Source organism: Heterodontus francisci, chromosome 35 (assembly GCF_036365525.1).
Source record: "Heterodontus francisci isolate sHetFra1 chromosome 35, sHetFra1.hap1, whole genome shotgun sequence".
NCBI lineage: Eukaryota > Metazoa > Chordata > Chondrichthyes > Heterodontiformes > Heterodontidae > Heterodontus > Heterodontus francisci.
The window spans coordinates 32,185,974-32,203,561 of NC_090405.1; the positions used below are offsets into that span (position 1 = coordinate 32,185,974).

General features: G+C 45.6%; 1 protein-coding gene across 2 annotated transcripts in view; it reads left to right on the forward strand.

Annotated features, from left to right (window-relative positions):
* Window positions 1–3,240: 3,240 nt before the first annotated feature.
* lactb (lactamase, beta) overlaps window positions 3,241–17,588 on the forward strand; it is a 66,443-nt gene continuing 52,095 nt past the window's right edge. The window contains exon 1 of one of the 2 annotated variants that reach the window (XM_068015251.1): window positions 3,241–3,752. In XM_068015251.1, the coding sequence (XP_067871352.1) occupies window positions 3,420–3,752 (333 nt within the window). In that variant the 5' untranslated portion in view covers window positions 3,241–3,419. Of the gene's footprint in view, window positions 3,753–16,401; window positions 16,520–17,588 lie in introns of those variants that run through there. The other variant, XM_068015252.1, reaches the window with a different exon arrangement.

Here is a 17,588-nt window from a genome sequence, read left to right on the forward strand (position 1 = left end):
GTTAGATGTGGTGTTATCTCACATAATGGAAGATGTTGTGGAGAGGCCTGTAGCATATGCTGCACATACAGTAACGAAGTCAGAGCAAAATTACTCACAAGTTGAGAAAGAGGGGTTAGCCATCATATATGGTGTTACAAAGTTCCACAAGTACTTGTATGGTAGGAAATTCACTTTGTTAACTGACCATCGAGCCCTTACGATCATAATTGGTTCAAAGAAGATTGATTCATTTTTAGCCACTGAGCTACTCGTGAATTACTTTACATACACAAATGACATGCCAGTGTCTGCCAGAGAAATTGGTGAAGAAACTCACAGGGACGTGGTGCTCAGTAAAGTGCTAAATTATGTCATGAATGGCTAGTCTAAACAGTGTAATAATGAGAAACCACAGGAGTATTGTACACGTAGAAATGAGCTGAGTGTGGATCAAGGCTGTCTCCTTTGGGGTTTAAGAATCATTATTCCACCAAGAGTTAGAGAGAGATTGTTAGAGGAACTGCATCAAGAGATAGTTCGTATGAAAGCAGTAGCCAGAACCTATTTTTGGTATCCCAAGCTAGACAGAGATATTGAGGAATTGATAAAATGTTGTGAAATGTGTTTCAGAATGAGAAATGATCCACCCAAGGTTTCTTTTATTCCATGGTCAAAAGCAAGGAAACCATGGGAATGAGTACATGTTGATTTTAAAGTGGAAGGGGAAGAGTACTTTGTTTTGGTAGATAACTATAGCAAGTGGATAAATGTTGAGCTTATGCCCAATATCACAAGTGCCAAAACTGTTGAGGTTTTGGGAGTTGATTTACACTTTATGGGTTGCCAGAGGTGTTGGTGTCAACGGCTCATAGTCTACGTCAGAAGAGTTTGGAATATTTCTGAGTAAGAATGGAGTCAAATCATAGTCTGGTACCACTATATCACCCAGCATTGAATAGTGCTGCAGAAAGGAATGTGAAGATTGTAAATAGGTCTTTGCAAAAGTTTTTGCTAAGTGACAAGCTAGGCGTTGATTCCCATTTTTCCCTTCAACACAAACTCGACAATTTTCTGTTTCCTTACAGAATAACCCCCCCCCCCACCCCCCAGTCTACAACAGGTTGCTTGCTTTATGAATTAATGTTTAAATACACTCCTAGGACAAGGTTAAGTTTGCTTAAGCCTGACCTCAATAGCAAAGTAAGAGAAAAGCAAGACAAAAGTGAAGATGACCCATGATATACCAGACATGAAATTTAGAGAGTTCAGTGCTGGTCAGAAAGTCATGGTGAAAAACCACTGAGGTGGTAAGGAGAATTATGTGCTTGGGGTTGTTGTAAAGAGACTAGGTGCATTCACATATCTGGTGAAGATTGAAGAGAGATCCGTCAGTGTCAGGTAGATCATTTTCTTGAACAAGGGAATCCAACAAAAGGAGAGCTTGATAAACCTCCTATTGTCCAAATTCCTCCTACAGTTACAAGTGGAAGTCAGGAAGAAAGGGAAAGTCACAAAGAAACTGAAAGTTTGCCAGTATCACAGAATCCACTTAGAGCAAAGTGAGCTAGCAGTTTTGATTAAGACTAATCAGTCAATGTCACATTCCCAACTGGAGCTGGTAGTCAAAGTCAAAGTTCAGGTTTGACACAGTCAGAGATGTTGAGAAAACAGAGTCAAACTCATGGAAATGGAGAAGATATCCAGACAGAGAGAGAAAGAAGCCAGATAGGTTAATTGAGAGGATGTAGGAACGAAGAAGCAAGAAGGTCAAGAGGAACTGGGAAATTGAAAGTGTAAGCCTAGTTCCCATTCAAAGAGAGGTTAAGTATTCTGCTTTTCTTATTTTGTTGTTGAATTAAAGGCCATTAAACTAACTGGTATGTTGAAATATTTGAAGTAGTGCAGTTAGATACTGTATGTATACAAATAGTACACAAAACACAAGATATATATACATATTTCATTATACACATACTGGAGTTGAGGCAAAAGAATTTTTTATCTGTAATTTACTCTGGTTGCAATGGTCATTAACGTATTGGTTGCGATTACAGGGAAAACAAAAATGCAACCCAACCTTTTAAACTATTGTTGAGGTTGGTTGAGTCATATTGTGTTGAGATAATCATTTATTTGGGTGGGGAAGGAGTGTAGTAAATGATTAAAGCTGATCATTTTATAAGACTGCCCTCTCTGTTGGGCAGTTAAATTGAATAAAGGAGTTGAAACAAGGGGTGGGGTGGGTGGTGAGCAGAAAATCGAGTGGGATGGTGGTAGTGGGAGGTTCCTGCCACCATCCCGCCTCTGCCAAAATTTAGTCTGGGTTGGGAAGGCCTGTGAATGGCCATCCCACCCCACTGCCAATTCAGGCCCTTAACAGGGCAATTAACCCCCCAATTAAGGGTCTAGTCTTACCACAGCTGCAGTTAGCCAGCAGGTGGCCCTATTGAGGCATGGGAAGCTGTGCGGGCTGCTTCCCGGCTCTTGGGTGGGGAATAGGTCCCTCAAAAAAAGTCACTTAGTGCCTGAACGAGGGACCTGGCAACAGGAAGAAGTGGGCCCGCTGAGAGCCACTCCCCGCCCCCCATCCTTGCTGCCCACCCCTCTCCATCGTGACCCCCAGCCTGCTAGACCCCGCCCAACATGACCCAGTTGTGGCCTGGGTCCAGCGAAACTCCTCAGCCTCCGGTAGTTGCTCCTCCAACATCTACCACTGGCCTCTGATTGGCCGGCAGCTCTCCAGGGGTGCGGCTTCCCGCAAAGGGGTCCTTGAACCTGTGGAAGGCCGCCGCTGCCCATCCTGATTGGTACTAGCTTCGGCCAGAGAAGAGGGGACACGGGGATCTCTGTGTCGCTTTTCCCAGATGGCGATACCCCCGCCCACCGGATAAAATACCCCCCAACACGTCCGATTAAGTAGAGTCTCTGCGTGAATTAGTTCCACTCCGAACACAACAGTTGGACAAATTCCTGGAGGTGTCATGACGTGATCTGCCATCTTCACACACCCATCTGTACTCACCCTCCCGCCGTGGGTTGCCCAACACGCCCATCCTGGTGGCTCCCAGCGTTCCCTTACCAATCGGAAAGTGTAGAAACGCTGCATTATGCAATTGGATGATTCTTTGCAATCAAAAAAAACCCCTTTTTCTCCACCAGATGATATTTTTATTGCAAATAAACAAGTGTTCAAAGAAAAGTGTTTCAAAGTACAATTTTATTGAAAGCCTCTCGAATTGTTCTCTTGGGGATATTTTCTTGCTGACAGCACTGGCCAGGAGATGAGTCTTCAATTCCTGGAGGGTTGGGAACCCCCTCCTGCCACAGCAATACTTGTTTCGGTTTGTTCTTGGGTCTGGAGCCAGGCACTCGCCTCCTGGAAGTTCCCCTGAGAGGGCAGCTTGACCCGGCTGCAGCCTCCCTCCCGCTTCAGGACCATGTCCCGCTGCCTGTGCATCTTCTGGAAGCCCCTGGCCGTCCGGGGAAGCGCCTGCACCGCTCGCTGTTTGCACCCAGCGCCGCTGCGGCTTGTCAGCAGGGCCGGCAGCGGCTGGGCATCGGGCTGGTTCCCAGCTGCGAGTCGCCGCCTCGGCCTGGGCTTGAGCTTAGGGCTCGGGCTCGGCCTGACGCTCACACTCGGCCTCGGGCATCGCGGCTGGATCTCACAGTCCGAATGCGAGTCGGAGAAGGAAGGGGAGCAGCAGCAGGAGGCGAGCGACACCTTGGCAGCGGCCAAAGCAAGAGGGCGCGACCTACTGCAGAGAATCAAGGTAAGCAGCAGCAGCCGGAGAGCCTGAGCATTGGGTTAGCGCAGCTCAACCTCCAACCCTCAACCCAGCATAACCCCCAGCTTCCAACTCTGCCCAGCATAACCCCCAGCTTCCAACTCTGCCCAGCATAACCCCCAGCTTCCAACTCTGCCCAGCATAACCCCCAGCATCCAACTCTGCCCAGCATAACCCCCAGCATCCAACTCAACACAACCCCAAGCTTCCAACTCAACACAACCCTCAGCCCGGCATAACCCCCAGCTTCCAACTCAACACAACCCTCAACCCAGCATAACCCCCAGCTTCCAACTCAACCCAGCATAACCCCCAACCCAGCATAACCCCCAACCCAGCATAACCCCCAGCTTCCAACTCTGCCCAGCATAACCCCCAGCATCCAACTCAACACAACCCCCAGCATCCAACTCAACACAACCCCCAGCATCCAACTCAACACAACCCCCAGCTTCCAACTCAACACAACCCTCAACCCAGCATAACCCCCAGCTTCCAACTCAACACAACCCTCAACCCAGCATAACCCCCAGCCTCCAACTCAACACAACCCTCAACCCAGCATAACCCCCAGCTTTCAACAACCCAACCCCCAACCCCCAACCCCCAACCCAGCATGACCCCCAGCTTCCAACTCAACCCAACCCCCAACCCCCAGCTTCCAACTCAACCCAACCCCCAACCCCCAGCTTCCAACTCAACCCCCAGCTTCCAACTCAACCCAGCATAACCCTCAGCTTCCAACTCAACCCAGTATAACCCTCAACCCAGCATAACCCCCAGCTTTCAACTCAACCCAACCCACAACCCAGCATAACCCCCAGCTTCCAACTCAACCCAACCCCCAAACCAGCATAACCCCCAGCTTCAAACTCCACCCAGCATAACCCCCAACTTCCAACTCAACCCCCAACCCAGCATAACCCCCAACCCAGCATAACCCCCAGCTTCCAACTCAACCCAACCCCCAAACCAGCATAACCCCCAGCTTCCAACTCAACCCAACCCCCAAACCAGCATAACCCCCAGACCCCCAGCTTCCAACTCAACACAACCCTCAACCCAGCATAATCCCCAGCTTCCAACTCAACACAACCCTCAACCCAGCATAACCCCCAGCTTCCAACTCCACCCAGCATAACCCACAGCTTCCAACTCAACACAACCCTCAACCCAGCATAACCCCCAGCTTCCAACTCCACCCAGCATAACCCCCAGCTTCCAACTCAACACAACCCTCAACCCAGCATAACCCCCCAGCTTCCAACTCCACCCAGCATAACCCACAGCTTCCAACTCAACACAACCCTCAACCCAGCATAACCCCCCAGCTTCCAACTCAACACAACCCTCAACCCAGTATAGCCCCCAGCTTCCAACTCAACCCAACCCAAACCCTCAGCTTCCAACTCAATACAACCCAGTCCAAACCAGCTTCCAACTCAGCTCAACCCAACCTCCAACCCAACCCGTCAACCCAGCCCAAACCCCCAGCTTCCAACACAACACAACCCAAACCAACCCCCAGCCCCACTTCCAACTCAGCTCAACTCTCAACCCAACCTCCAGTCCAACACTTCAACCCAGCCCAAACCCTCACCTTCCAACAACCCAAACCCCCAGCTTCCAACTCAACCCAACCTCCAACCCCCAGCCTCCAATCCAATCTAACACAACCCAGCCCAACCCAACCTCCAATCCAACCTGTCAACCCATACCCAACCCCTAGCCTCCAATCCAACCCAGCCCAACCTCCAACTCAACTCAACCCAGCTTCCAACTCAGCTCAACCTCCAACCCCTACAACTTAACCCCCAACTGAATCCTCAACCCAACCTCAACTCCCAATACAACATAACTGAATCCAAACAAACCCTCTACGCAATGCAACCCAACCTAACCCCCAATCCAACCCATCTCACCTCAACACAACATAACCCTTGGGGTCCAACACTTCAAACTGCAAATTTGACCAGTTTTAATTGTGCGATTCCATTGTAGAAATCTGCATTCCAGCAAAACTTTCCGAAACAAATAACTAGGAATATGAAAGATACAGTTTGCATATCGATAAATTGTCTATATACATCATCTATAAATTATTGAGACTTCCATTTGTCACATCTATTTCCTATTTTAATGATTTAGTAACGCGAAGTAAGACTTGGTCTTGCAGGCAGTGTACACTATTTGCAAGACATCTAAAATGTTATGGCAGTGTCACCTCTCGCCATTCACTATTGAATGGAAGGGATTGGGGGAGAGGGATGCACAGTTAATAGTGAGGTGAATGACAGTAAAGTGAGGGGTGGAGGATGTAATGGTTGAGCTGGTAGTTCAAAGGAGAAGCGAGTTGTCGTGATGGGAGTGGTAGGATGGGGGGTAGTGGGAGGATAAAAGGGTAGCTAGTAGCTACCATGATATGGAGGGAAGGAGCTGCTTTACATTATATTAGCACTGAGCCCCGTTTTCCCTCTCCCCACTGTGCAGCCTACTGTCATTTTCTGTTCCTTTCCCTGCTACAGCATGACATTATCACCCAGCACGTCTCAACTGAGGAGAAAGACAGAGGAAAGCAAAAAAGTTAGGGAAAGAGAAGCAGGTGAAAAGCAGTGGAAAGTATCTAAAAAGGTAATCAGTAGAGATCTATTTCACATCTTCTGTAACTGCCACAGTCACATACAGGACTAGCAGAATCTCTCAATCCTTTGACTACCTGTATCCTCCATCTCGTCCTGTCTGCTGCCCTAGGCCTTAATATTTGCCTGTGCTGTGATTCTGTTGTGTCCAGTCTCTGTAGTGTTTATGAAACCACTTGCTTTCAATTGAACGCAAGCACTGATAATAGCAACTGGGTGGGCTGAGGAATAAGAAGCGCAGAAATGCAGGTCTCCTTTGTATGGGGAAGGCTGTAATGTTCAGTCCAGACTCAAACTGTTTTTATGTGATGCTCACATTAAGTTGAATGATAGGAGTTTTATACCATGTAATAGAAATGTATTCTACTGCTAAGTGGAGCTGTGTCTCTTAACATCCACAAGGTCTAAGGTCATAGTGAAAGCTTGGGACAATTAGTTTAATTCGTTTATGAGTTGGAGGTGCGGTCCAGGTTAAAATCAGTCAGCTTAGTTTCTACTTTTCCAACAGTGACTACACTTCAAAAGTAATTGATTGACTGTGAAGCACTTTGGGATGTCCTGAGGTTGTGAAAGGTGCAGTCTTTAATTGCCCTTTGGGCATCAAATCAGAACCAAGGTTGAGATATCTGCCGTTTATTTTTTCTCTTCTGTGTGGTTGCGAAGATTTTTTTTTTTTGGAAGTCATGGTTATGAATATACTGACTCCTGTATGTCTGCTGTGAGGAGTGGAAGTTTTTTCTCCAAATTACTTATTTTTAGACAGATGGTTGGAAGAAATGCTCATATAAGCCAATCATCTACATGAATTTGCTTAGAACCAACTTGTCCAAGTGCGATGCTGTGAAAGGAAATGTATGCACAAGCACATTTTTATGATATTATTAGTGATATCCCATGGTATTGTTGACACTAAGCCAGAGGATAGTGAAGTGTGACAGGAAGTAAGATTTCCACTTGCAGGAAGTACATCCTATACATAATATAGGATTTTTTTTTTGGGCGGCACAGTGGCGCAGTGGTTAGCACCGCAGCCTCACAGCTCCAGGGACCCGGGTTCGATTCTGGGTACTGCCTGTGCGGAGTTTGCAAGTTCTCCCTGTGTCTGCGTGGGTTTCCTCCGGGTGCTCCGGTTTCCTCCCACATGCCAAAGACTTGCAGGTTGATAGGTTAATTGGCCATTATAAATTGCCCCTAGTATAGGTAGGTGGTAGGGAAATATATAGGGACAGGTGGGGATGTGATAGGAATATGGGATTAGTGTAGGATTAGTATAAATGGGTGGTTGATGGTCGGCACAGACTCGGTGGGCCGAAGGGCCTGTTTCAGTGCTGTATCTCTAAACTAAACTATAGTGGCCCTCTTGTGGCATTGCTAATGATGGATAATGACCCTTTGTTACTTTTATTTCTTGTCTTTGCGTTGCTGCTTTGTGTCTCTTTTTATCTTCATGTTGTGTTTGCCTCTGTTTACAAATATAATGCACTTGGAATTGGAAGCAACCTATTGACATCACAGAATCGTTACAGTGTCGAAGTAGGCCATTCGGCCCATCATGTCTGCACTGGCTCTCCGAAGGAGCAATTCATCTAATGCCGTTCCCTTACTTCTCTCCGTAACCTTGCAAATTCTTCCTTTTCAGATAACAGTCTAATTCCCTTTTGAATGCTTCGATTGAACCTGCCTGCACCACACTTTCAGGCAGTGCATTCCAGACCTTAACCACTTGCTGCATGAAGAAGTTTTTTCTCATGCCGCTATTGCTTCTTTTGCCAATCACTTTAAATCTGCCCTCTCGATCTCAATTGTTTCACGAGTGGGAACGGTTTTTTCCTATCTACTCTGTCCAGACCCCTCATGATTTTGAATACCTCTATCAAATCACCTCTCAGCCTTCTCTTTTCCAAGGAAAATAGTCCCAACCTCTCCAATCTGTCTTCATAACTGAAGTTCCTGATCCCTGGAACCATTCTCATGAATCTTTTCTGCACTCTCTCTAATGCCTTCACATCTTTCCTAAAGTGCGGTGGTCAGAACTGGACGCTCCAGCTGAGGCCGAACTGGTGTCTTATACAAGTTTAACATAGGATCCTTGCTCTTGTACTCTATGCCCCTATCTTCTTTGGCCTCCTTGTCTCGAGAGACAATGGGTAAGCGCCTAGAGGTGGTCAGCCCCTATACTGTATGCTTTATTAACCACTGTTTCAATCTGTTCTGCCTCCTTCAATGACTTATGCACATATAACCCCAGGTCCCTCTGCTCTTGAATCCCCTTTAGAATTGTACCCTTTATGTTATGTTGTCTCTCCGTGTTCCTCCTACCAACATAGAGTCATAGAGAAATACAACACTGAAACAGGCCCTTCGACCCACCAAGTCTGTGCCGACCATCAACCACCCATTTATACTAATCCTACATCTTTAAGGGCATTTAAGTGGTCATTGGATAGACATATGGATGTAAATGGAATAGTGTAGGTCAGATGATCGGCGCAACATCGAGGGCCGAAGGGCCTGTACTGCGCTGTAATATTCTAATTCTAATTCTAATTAATCCCATAATTCCTACCACATCCTCACCTTCCTTCAATTCTCCTACCACTTACCTACACTTGGGGCAATTTACAATGGCCAATTTACCTATCAACCTGCAAGTCTTTGGCTGTGGGAGGAAACCGGAGCATTTCTCTACTAATACTGATTTCCTTCAGTTCCTGTCTCTCACGAAGCCCTGTGTTCCCCAACATTTCTGGTATGATATTTGTGTCCTCCTTTGTGAAGGCAGAACCAAAGTATGCATTTAGTTGGTCAGCCATTTCTTTGTTCCCCATAATAAATTCCCCCGTTTCTGACTGTAAGAGACCTACATTTGTCTTCACCAATCTTTTATGCTCCCTGCAAGCTTACTCTATTTTCCCCTTCTTAATCAATCCTTTGGTCCTCCTTTGCTGAATTCTAAACTGCTCCCAATCCTCAGGTCTGTTGTTTTTTCTGTTAAATTTATATGCCTCTTCCTTGGATCTAATGCTATCTCCAATTTCCCTTGTAAGCAATGGTTTGGCTACCTTTCCCGTTTTACTTTTGCGCCAGGCAGGGATAAACAATTGTTGCAGTTCATCCATGCGCTCAAAAATGAATGACTTCACATTTCTCTGCGTGAACTTCATCTGCCGCTTGTCCGCCCATTCCACCAACTTGTCTATGTCCTTTTGAAGTTCTACACTATCCTCCTCACAGTTCACAATTGTTCCAAGTTTCATATCATCTGCAAATTTTGAAATTGTGCCCTGAACACCAAGGTCGAAAAACATCCATCAATCACTACTCTCTGTTGACATGGGTAGGAAATTGGTTAGGAGGTAGGAGACAGGGAGTCTGGATAATGGGTATGTACTCCAATTAGTAGGATATAACTAGTGGTAACCCCTAGAGATCTGTACTGGGGCCTCAGCTTCTCAGGGAAGTGTGAGGTCATCCGCTTTGGACCTAGGAAAGATGGGTTAGAATACTTTCTAAATAGTTAGAAACTAGTGTTATGGCATGACCACTTAAGACAAAGCCCCCAATCCAAATATAACATATATCTTTAAGCTTTCCCAAATCAAAGAAAGCCACAGCTGAATTGAACAATCTATTAACCCCCGAATGAAGTGAACCGAACCAGGTATCTTTAGATATCAACAAATTAACTGTTTATTAGAAAAACAAAATATCTTAAACACTGCTAAGATAAACCGATATCTAAAAATAGAAATAACAGTAATGCCCTAGCACATTTACGCTTCCTGATGAACAGTCCTCTGATTCAGAGTCCACTCGCAATCTTCCAGGGTCCAATGAATCCAATGACAGGAATTCGGTAATTCAGTTCAACATGTGAAGCATCAAACTCTTCTTCTTTCCAGTGATGACCACAGCAGATCAACAATTCGCAACCACTTTCAAAAGAATCAATCTCGCTTAACTTTTAGAATTTTGAGAGGTAAAAATAAACAGTCTAAATTCATTTCCTTCAGTTTAAATTGACTGAGAGATCTCTTTTAAGGTGCTAGTACGCAGCTGTCTGTCAGAACAGTCTGTGTCGCAATTGTCTTTGCAAAGCCAGTTTTTTTGCAGCTGGTTTCAAAGTTAAATGGCAACATTGTATGTCCCGTTCTCTGAATGGTTGTATCCAGGGCAACCAAGATGCACCTTCGGGTAACTTCTGAAGCTGGCTGCCTTAAAGAAGTACTGATCTCTTACAGCCTTAAAGGCACACCACATATTTCCTGGAAAAAAAACAACAGGATCATGACACTAGCAACTGTGGTGGAGCTGAGAGGCTTAGTGGTCCGAGTACAGATATCACTAAGAGCTAGTGGACTGACATAGAATGGAATGTTGGCCTTTATCTCAAGGGGGCTGGAATATAGGAGGTTGGAGTTATGATATAATTATATAAAGCTCTAATTAGATCCTATTTAGAGTGCTGTGTTCAGTTCTAGGCACTGCATCTCAGGAAGGATGCATTAGCTCTGGAAGGGGTGCAGCACAGATTCACCAGAATGTTACTGGGACTAAAAGGGTTAAACTACAAGGAGAGGCTGCATAGACTAGGCTTCTATCCTCTTGAGTATCGAAGATTAAGGGCTGATTTTAATAACATGGGATGTATTACTGCATTAAATGTGCTATATAAATGTAAGTAGTTGTTGATCTGATTGAAGTGTTTAAGATGATCAAAGGATTTGATCAGGTAGATAGAGAGAAACTATTTCCTCTGGTGGAGGGAGTCCCGAATAAGGGAGCATAACCTTAAATATAGAGCTAGGCCATCCAGGGGTGATGTGAGGAAACACTCCTGCACACAGGGTAGTGGAAATCTGGAACTATCTCCACAGAAAGCTGTTGAGCCTGAAAGGGGTCAATTGAAAATTTCAAAACTGAGATTTTTTTTTAGGCAAGGGTATTGAGGATATTACAGAACCAAGGCAGGTAGAGATTCAGATCATGTATAGGCAAATTGAATGGCAGAACAGGCTCGATGGGATGAATGGCCGAGCGACCTATCCTATTTTTGTTACTCCGGATATCCTGTTCTGTTTGTCGCTCGCCTTTGTCCTTCTCTCTGCTGCCTTTGGTTTCTGTCTCCTTTTGTTCTTTCATTTGGGATGGGATGTAATGGGTATTGTGGTAGTTCTTGCAAGGATCGTGTGGGAGGTCTGGGGTAGGGACAGGAACTGAACCGAAGCTGCAGTGAAGGGTTAGGTTACAGGTAGTGGAGAGAGTGACACTGGCATCGGAACTTTGATTCAACTACCCATTCACCCCTGTACTCTACTGTGTCTCTTACACTCCCTCACCTTCAGTCCTGTTTTTCACACCCTGCCTGCCATTCCCTTTGTCCTCTACACTTTGCCCCCAAACCCTTGCTTTCCACTCAGGCCGTCACTCACATTGCCTTCCCACAACCTTTTGTGTGAATCAAACCCTCGGATTTCGGTTCCTACATGGAACAAACAATCTCCCCAGGGTAGTCAAATTGGGAGAGCGATTTGGAGCGAAGTGCAGTGTCTGTATGACGTCATGTTCCACTTCACGCTGACAGCATCTGCTATACCTCACCAGCACCACTGTAGGCCCTTCAACTGCCTCTATGTTGTTCAACTGCTTGTCTGATACCCAGTCCTGTATGAGCCCCACTTTCCTCCAATTAAATACAGGGAAGACTGAAGCTATTGTCAAGATTTCCTATCACAAACTCCCTTTCTTTGCCTGATCACTGCCTCAGGCTGAATCACGCTGTTTGCAAACCCGACATCCTATTTGAGCCTGAGCTTCTGACCCCATATTCTCTCCATTACAAAGACTGCCTACTTCCATCTCCGTAGCATTGCCAGTCTTCACCCCCATTTTAGCTTATTTGCTGTTGAAACCCTCAGTCATACCTTTGTTACCACTAGACTCGACTATTCCAATGCACTCCTGGTCAGCCTCTCATCTTCTACCTTCCATAAACTTCAGCTCATCCAAAACTCTGGTGCCCATATCATAGACTGCATTAAGCCCCATTCACCCATCCACCAACACTTTGATTTAAAATTCTCATCCTTGTGTTCAAATCCTTTGTTCACCCCTCCCGATCTTTGTAACTCCCTCCAGCCCTCTTACTTTCCCAGATCTCTGCGTTACTCCCGGCGAAAACCCACGCGGTCACAGGGAGATCTTGCAAACTCCGCACAGGCAGTACCCAGAATCGAACCCGGGTCCCTGGAGCTGTGAGGCTGCAGTGCTAACCACTGCGCCACTGTGCCGCCCATGTTGGGTGGGCACTTTTCTCTTTAGAGGGTGGGCATGGTCTTGGATCTGCAGGGCTTGCGAATCCAGCCATACTTTGTGTGATCTTCCGGGTGGTTGCTCGAAAGGCTGAATGTGGGGTCGTACCAGAACATATGCAGCAGAGAGTACCCCTCTGGCCCGAACCCCTCCCAAATTTGTCCACCCCATGAGGGGTGGAATTTGTGGACCAAAGTGTGCGGACACAGCATCCTGAGTTTATTCTACTGCATTCTGCAGTAGGTGAGAGAGAGAAGAAGCTTGCATTTCTGTAGCACCTTACACACCCTCAGGATGTCCCAAAACACTTTACAGCCAATGAAGTACTATTTAAAGTGTAGTCATTGTTGGAATGTAAGAAACTTGGCAACCAATTTGCATACAGCAAACTCCTACAAATCGCAACAAGATAATGATCAGATAATCTGTTTTAGTGATGTTGATTGAGGCATAAATATTGGCCAGGACACCAGGTAGAATTTTCTTCGAATCGCATCATGGGATCTTTAACATCCAGCTGAGAGGGCAGATGGGACCTTTAGTTTAATGCTTCATTCGAAAGGTGGCACCTCTGACAGTGTAGCACTCCTCAAGTACTGCACTGGAGTGTCAGTTTACATTATGTGCTCAAATCTTTGGAGTGAGGCTTGAACCCAGAGCCTTCTGACTCAGAGGCAAGAGTGCTTGCTACCCATTGAGCCACTGAGGTGGTAATTGTGAGGGCTTGTGTCCAAATTTTTCACCATTCTTCCTCTGTTACCCGATGAGCTAAGTCTTGCTGCCATGTATTTGTCGCCTTTTGAATTGGAAGCAGTCACAGTATTGGCAGGATAATTCCTTTATCCTTTTTAATAACAGGTTCAAAAAGCTAGAGACAGTAATAAAATAATCTTAGACTACCACAGAGCTGCACACACTGTTACAACCTCAGTAGAGACTGTTAACTTTAAAACAAGACTCCCCAGACCGATTAAAGAATTACACAAGATTTCATTTTTTAAGACTTTTACTATAACTAAACTAAAAATCAACATTAACTAAACTGTACTTAGTAGGTAGCTAATACACTAAATTGCAGAGAGGAGTATTTCCCATTAACTCATTAACACACTCAAACCTCACACCACATTTATATGTTACCCAGTGTTCTCATCGAAAAAGTATCCTTGCCATTAAAAGTCCCAAACTCTTCCCAGCTGCAATGGGTTGGATCTCCCAGTGTCCTTCTCAAAGCCAATGTTCTCTTCGCTCACTTCTTCCGAGCACATTCGACTGGACTTCCGTTAATAAAGCAATCTCTGGTGACCTCGTTGGTCATTTCTCCTCCCAAACCTTGACTTTCAAACTGGATTCAAATCTTAGCCTCTTGCTGTATTGGTGATCCGAGAGCAGCTGTTTCTTTTTCAGGCTGTGCAGCTCTGCTGGCTTTCCTTTCAGCCTCCAGACCTAGGAAAGCCTTTTGAATTTATTCAGATCAAAAGTCAACAGTACTTTGTCTTTTGCAATTCTCAGCGATCATAAGTCTAACCATAGCAAAGCCACCTATGCCTTCCTTTGTTCCCAGGTGTTAAAAATTGCAACTCGAATTTGCATTTTAGAGCCCCGGCTCCCTGTTTACGATCTGAGAGTCTGGGAGAGTGAAACCCAATGTCCTTTAGGTGTTACAACCTTGCACACTGCTTTCAAAAAAGGTCTTTGATCTAGGTTCCTTGTTCTCATGGTAACCAAGACCCTTGGCTTGTCTCTTGGGCAGAATTTGTATGAGGTCATATGTCTCCTCCGAATGTCCATTTTACACTGCATTAAAGATCACAGTTTTTAAAACATAATCACAATACAAAGGTCCAGCATTCATAACAACACAGTCCTACATCTAGAAACTTAATATGTAAAGAATTTTCCAGGAATTGTGAGCATCACAATTATCAAAAGCTGTTTATGGCATCCTGCCTTGAAGTTAGCTAAAGTTCTTAGTGAGCGAAGCTTTGTATCTCTTTCATACCATTTGAAATATCAAACCAACAATGCTAAAGGCATCATGTCCTGGTTAATATCCTGTTAGATTGTGGAAGGTTTCATCCTTCAGCAACCTTTGCTCCTTATGTTTGCTTTCTGAACTATGGCTTTTGTTTTGGCATGTCACTGTCATCAAAAGCTTGGGTCTGGCACCATACTGTTTAAACCAATTCTGACTTACTCATGTGGCAGAACCATGTATGAAAATAATTCAGAAACCTTCTGACAGATGGAGGAGCTACATTTATGAGGAGTGTAGGCACCAGCCCAGTGGAGTTTTTTACGCATAGTGAAGTTTTGGAAGAAATGTTTAATTTGGTGGGGGTGGCAGAATAGGTTGTGCAGGTTGAAGTGTAATTTGCCTGAAGTTAGGTAAAAGGGAATAATCTGGCCTCTGTTGAGGAGGTGACCTAGTCTGCTATGCCTCTGAACTCTGTGGGTTTTATACCAGATTATCGAACAGACTAATAAGCCGTGAGGGATTTTTTTAGGAGTTGCAAACGTCTGCCATTGTTTCTGGGCATCTGCCCGCTTTCCCTTGGCACCTATAACAAGCAAGATGTGTAGGAAGGATTGGCTGAGAGGCCCTCAGCTCTATGCCTAGCCATTGGTCAATAAAGACTTGGCTGATTCCATGCCAGAATTCCTTGAGAGTTTTGGGGTTCAGATACTCATCTAATTCACTCTCACAGAGAGATACAGCACCAAAACAGGCCCTTCGGCCCAAAGAGTCTGCTCCGACCATAAACCACCCATTTATACTAATCCTACATTAATCCCATTTTCCCTCCCACATCCCCACAATTCTCCTACCACCTACCTACACAAGGGACAATTTTTACAATGGCCAATTTACCTATCAACCCGCAAGTCTTTGGCATGTGTGAGGAAACCGGAGCACCAGGAAGAAACCAACGCGGTCACAGGGGGAACTTGCAAACTCCACACAGGCAGTACCCAGAAAGGAACCCGGGTCGCTGGAGCTGTGAGGCTGCGGTACTAACCACTGCGCCACTGTGCCGCCCTAACGTCTCAACTGATGTCAGAGTATCAGGTAGTGATCGTTAGCAGCTCTACGAGTCATGGAAACCAGAAAAACAGTAGACGTGGCAATCGGGCTAGGATTGCAATTATGGCAAATCAGCAGGAGGATTCTGCAGAAATTTGCTCCCACCCCCCTCCCCAGCCCCCTATCCTTGTGTCTCCATGTGCTAAAGCATTCCATCTGTGTGACTAAGAATTCCGTATAGAAGGGGGGAAAAAAGCATAAGTGTGAAGAAAAGTAATGCGCTAAATTTACGATAGCAATTATATTGCCAAATCTAAGATAAAGATTTAGATAACTATGTAGAAAGAAAGAACAAAGGGAAGTGGATACGTTTTCTAGAGGAAGTAGGAGGAAGATCGGGAAAGTGAATTGGAAAAGTACACGGAGAGTATAAATATTAATGGAATTGGATAAGTATGTGCAGAGGAAGAATGTGAGGAATTCAGCAGAATTATGGAGAGGATGAACTAGAAAAATTGGATAAGTTTGTGAAGGGAATTCGGTAAGTGTATGGAGAGAAAGAACATGTGGAATTGGATAAGTTTGTGAAGAGGAAGATGATGGAATTGGGTGTGTATTTTTTTTAGAACATTACAGCGCAGTACAGGCCCTTCGGCCCTCGATGTTGCGCCGACCTGTGAAACCATCTGACCTACACTATTCCATTTTCATCCATATGTCTATCCAATGACCACTTAAATGCCCTTAAAGTTGGCGAGGAAAACATGAGGAATATGGTGAGTTTGCGGAGAGGGATATGATGAGGAATGTGGTGGGTGTGTGGGATGGAGGTTGATGTCGTATATGGGTACAGTGGTGACGGGCGTGAGGGGAAGGTGACGATGAGCATGAGGGGAAGGTGACGATGAGCATGAGGGGAAGGTGACGATGAGCGTGAGGGGAAGGTGACGATGAGCGTGAGGGGAAGGTGACGATGAGCGTGAGGGGAAGGTGACGATGAGCGTGAGGGGAAGGTGACGATGAGCGTGAGGGGAAGGTGACGATGAGCGTGAGGGGAAGGTGACGATGAGCGTGAGGGGAAGGTGACGATGCGTGTGAGAGGATGATTGGGGATGATTGGGAATGGAGGGATGATTGGGAATGGGAGATGATTGGTGATAATTGGGAATGGGGTGATGATTTGGAATGTGGGATGATTGGGAATGGGGGATGATGGGTGATGATTGGGACTGGGGGATGATTGGTAATGATTGGGAATGGGGTTAATTGGGGATGATTATGATTGGGGTGATGATTGGGAGTGCGGGATGATTGATGATTGGGAATGGGATGATTGGTGATTGGGAATGGGGGAATGATTGGTGATGATTGGGAATGGGTTGATTGGGAATGTGGGATGATTGGTGATAATTGGGAGTGGTGGAATGGTTGGAGATGATTGGGACTGGGGATAATTGGTGATTGGGAATGAGGGATGATTGGTGGTTGGGAATGGGGTATGAATGGTGAAGATTGGGAATGGGGATGATTTATGATTGGGAATGTGAGTGGGAATGGTTGGATGATTGGTGATGATTGAGAATGGGGTGATGATTGAGAGTGGGGGATGATTTGTGATGATTGGGAATGGGGGGGATGATTGATGATTGGGAATGGGGTGATTTGGAAATGGGCAGGATGATTGGTGATTGGGAATGGGTTGATTGGGAATGTGTGATGATGGGAATGGGGTGAAGATTGGGAATGGGGAGATATTTGGGAATGGGGAGTATGATTGGTGATGATTGGGAATAGGGATGATTGGTGACGATTTGCAATGGGGGTGATTGGTGATGTTTGGGAATG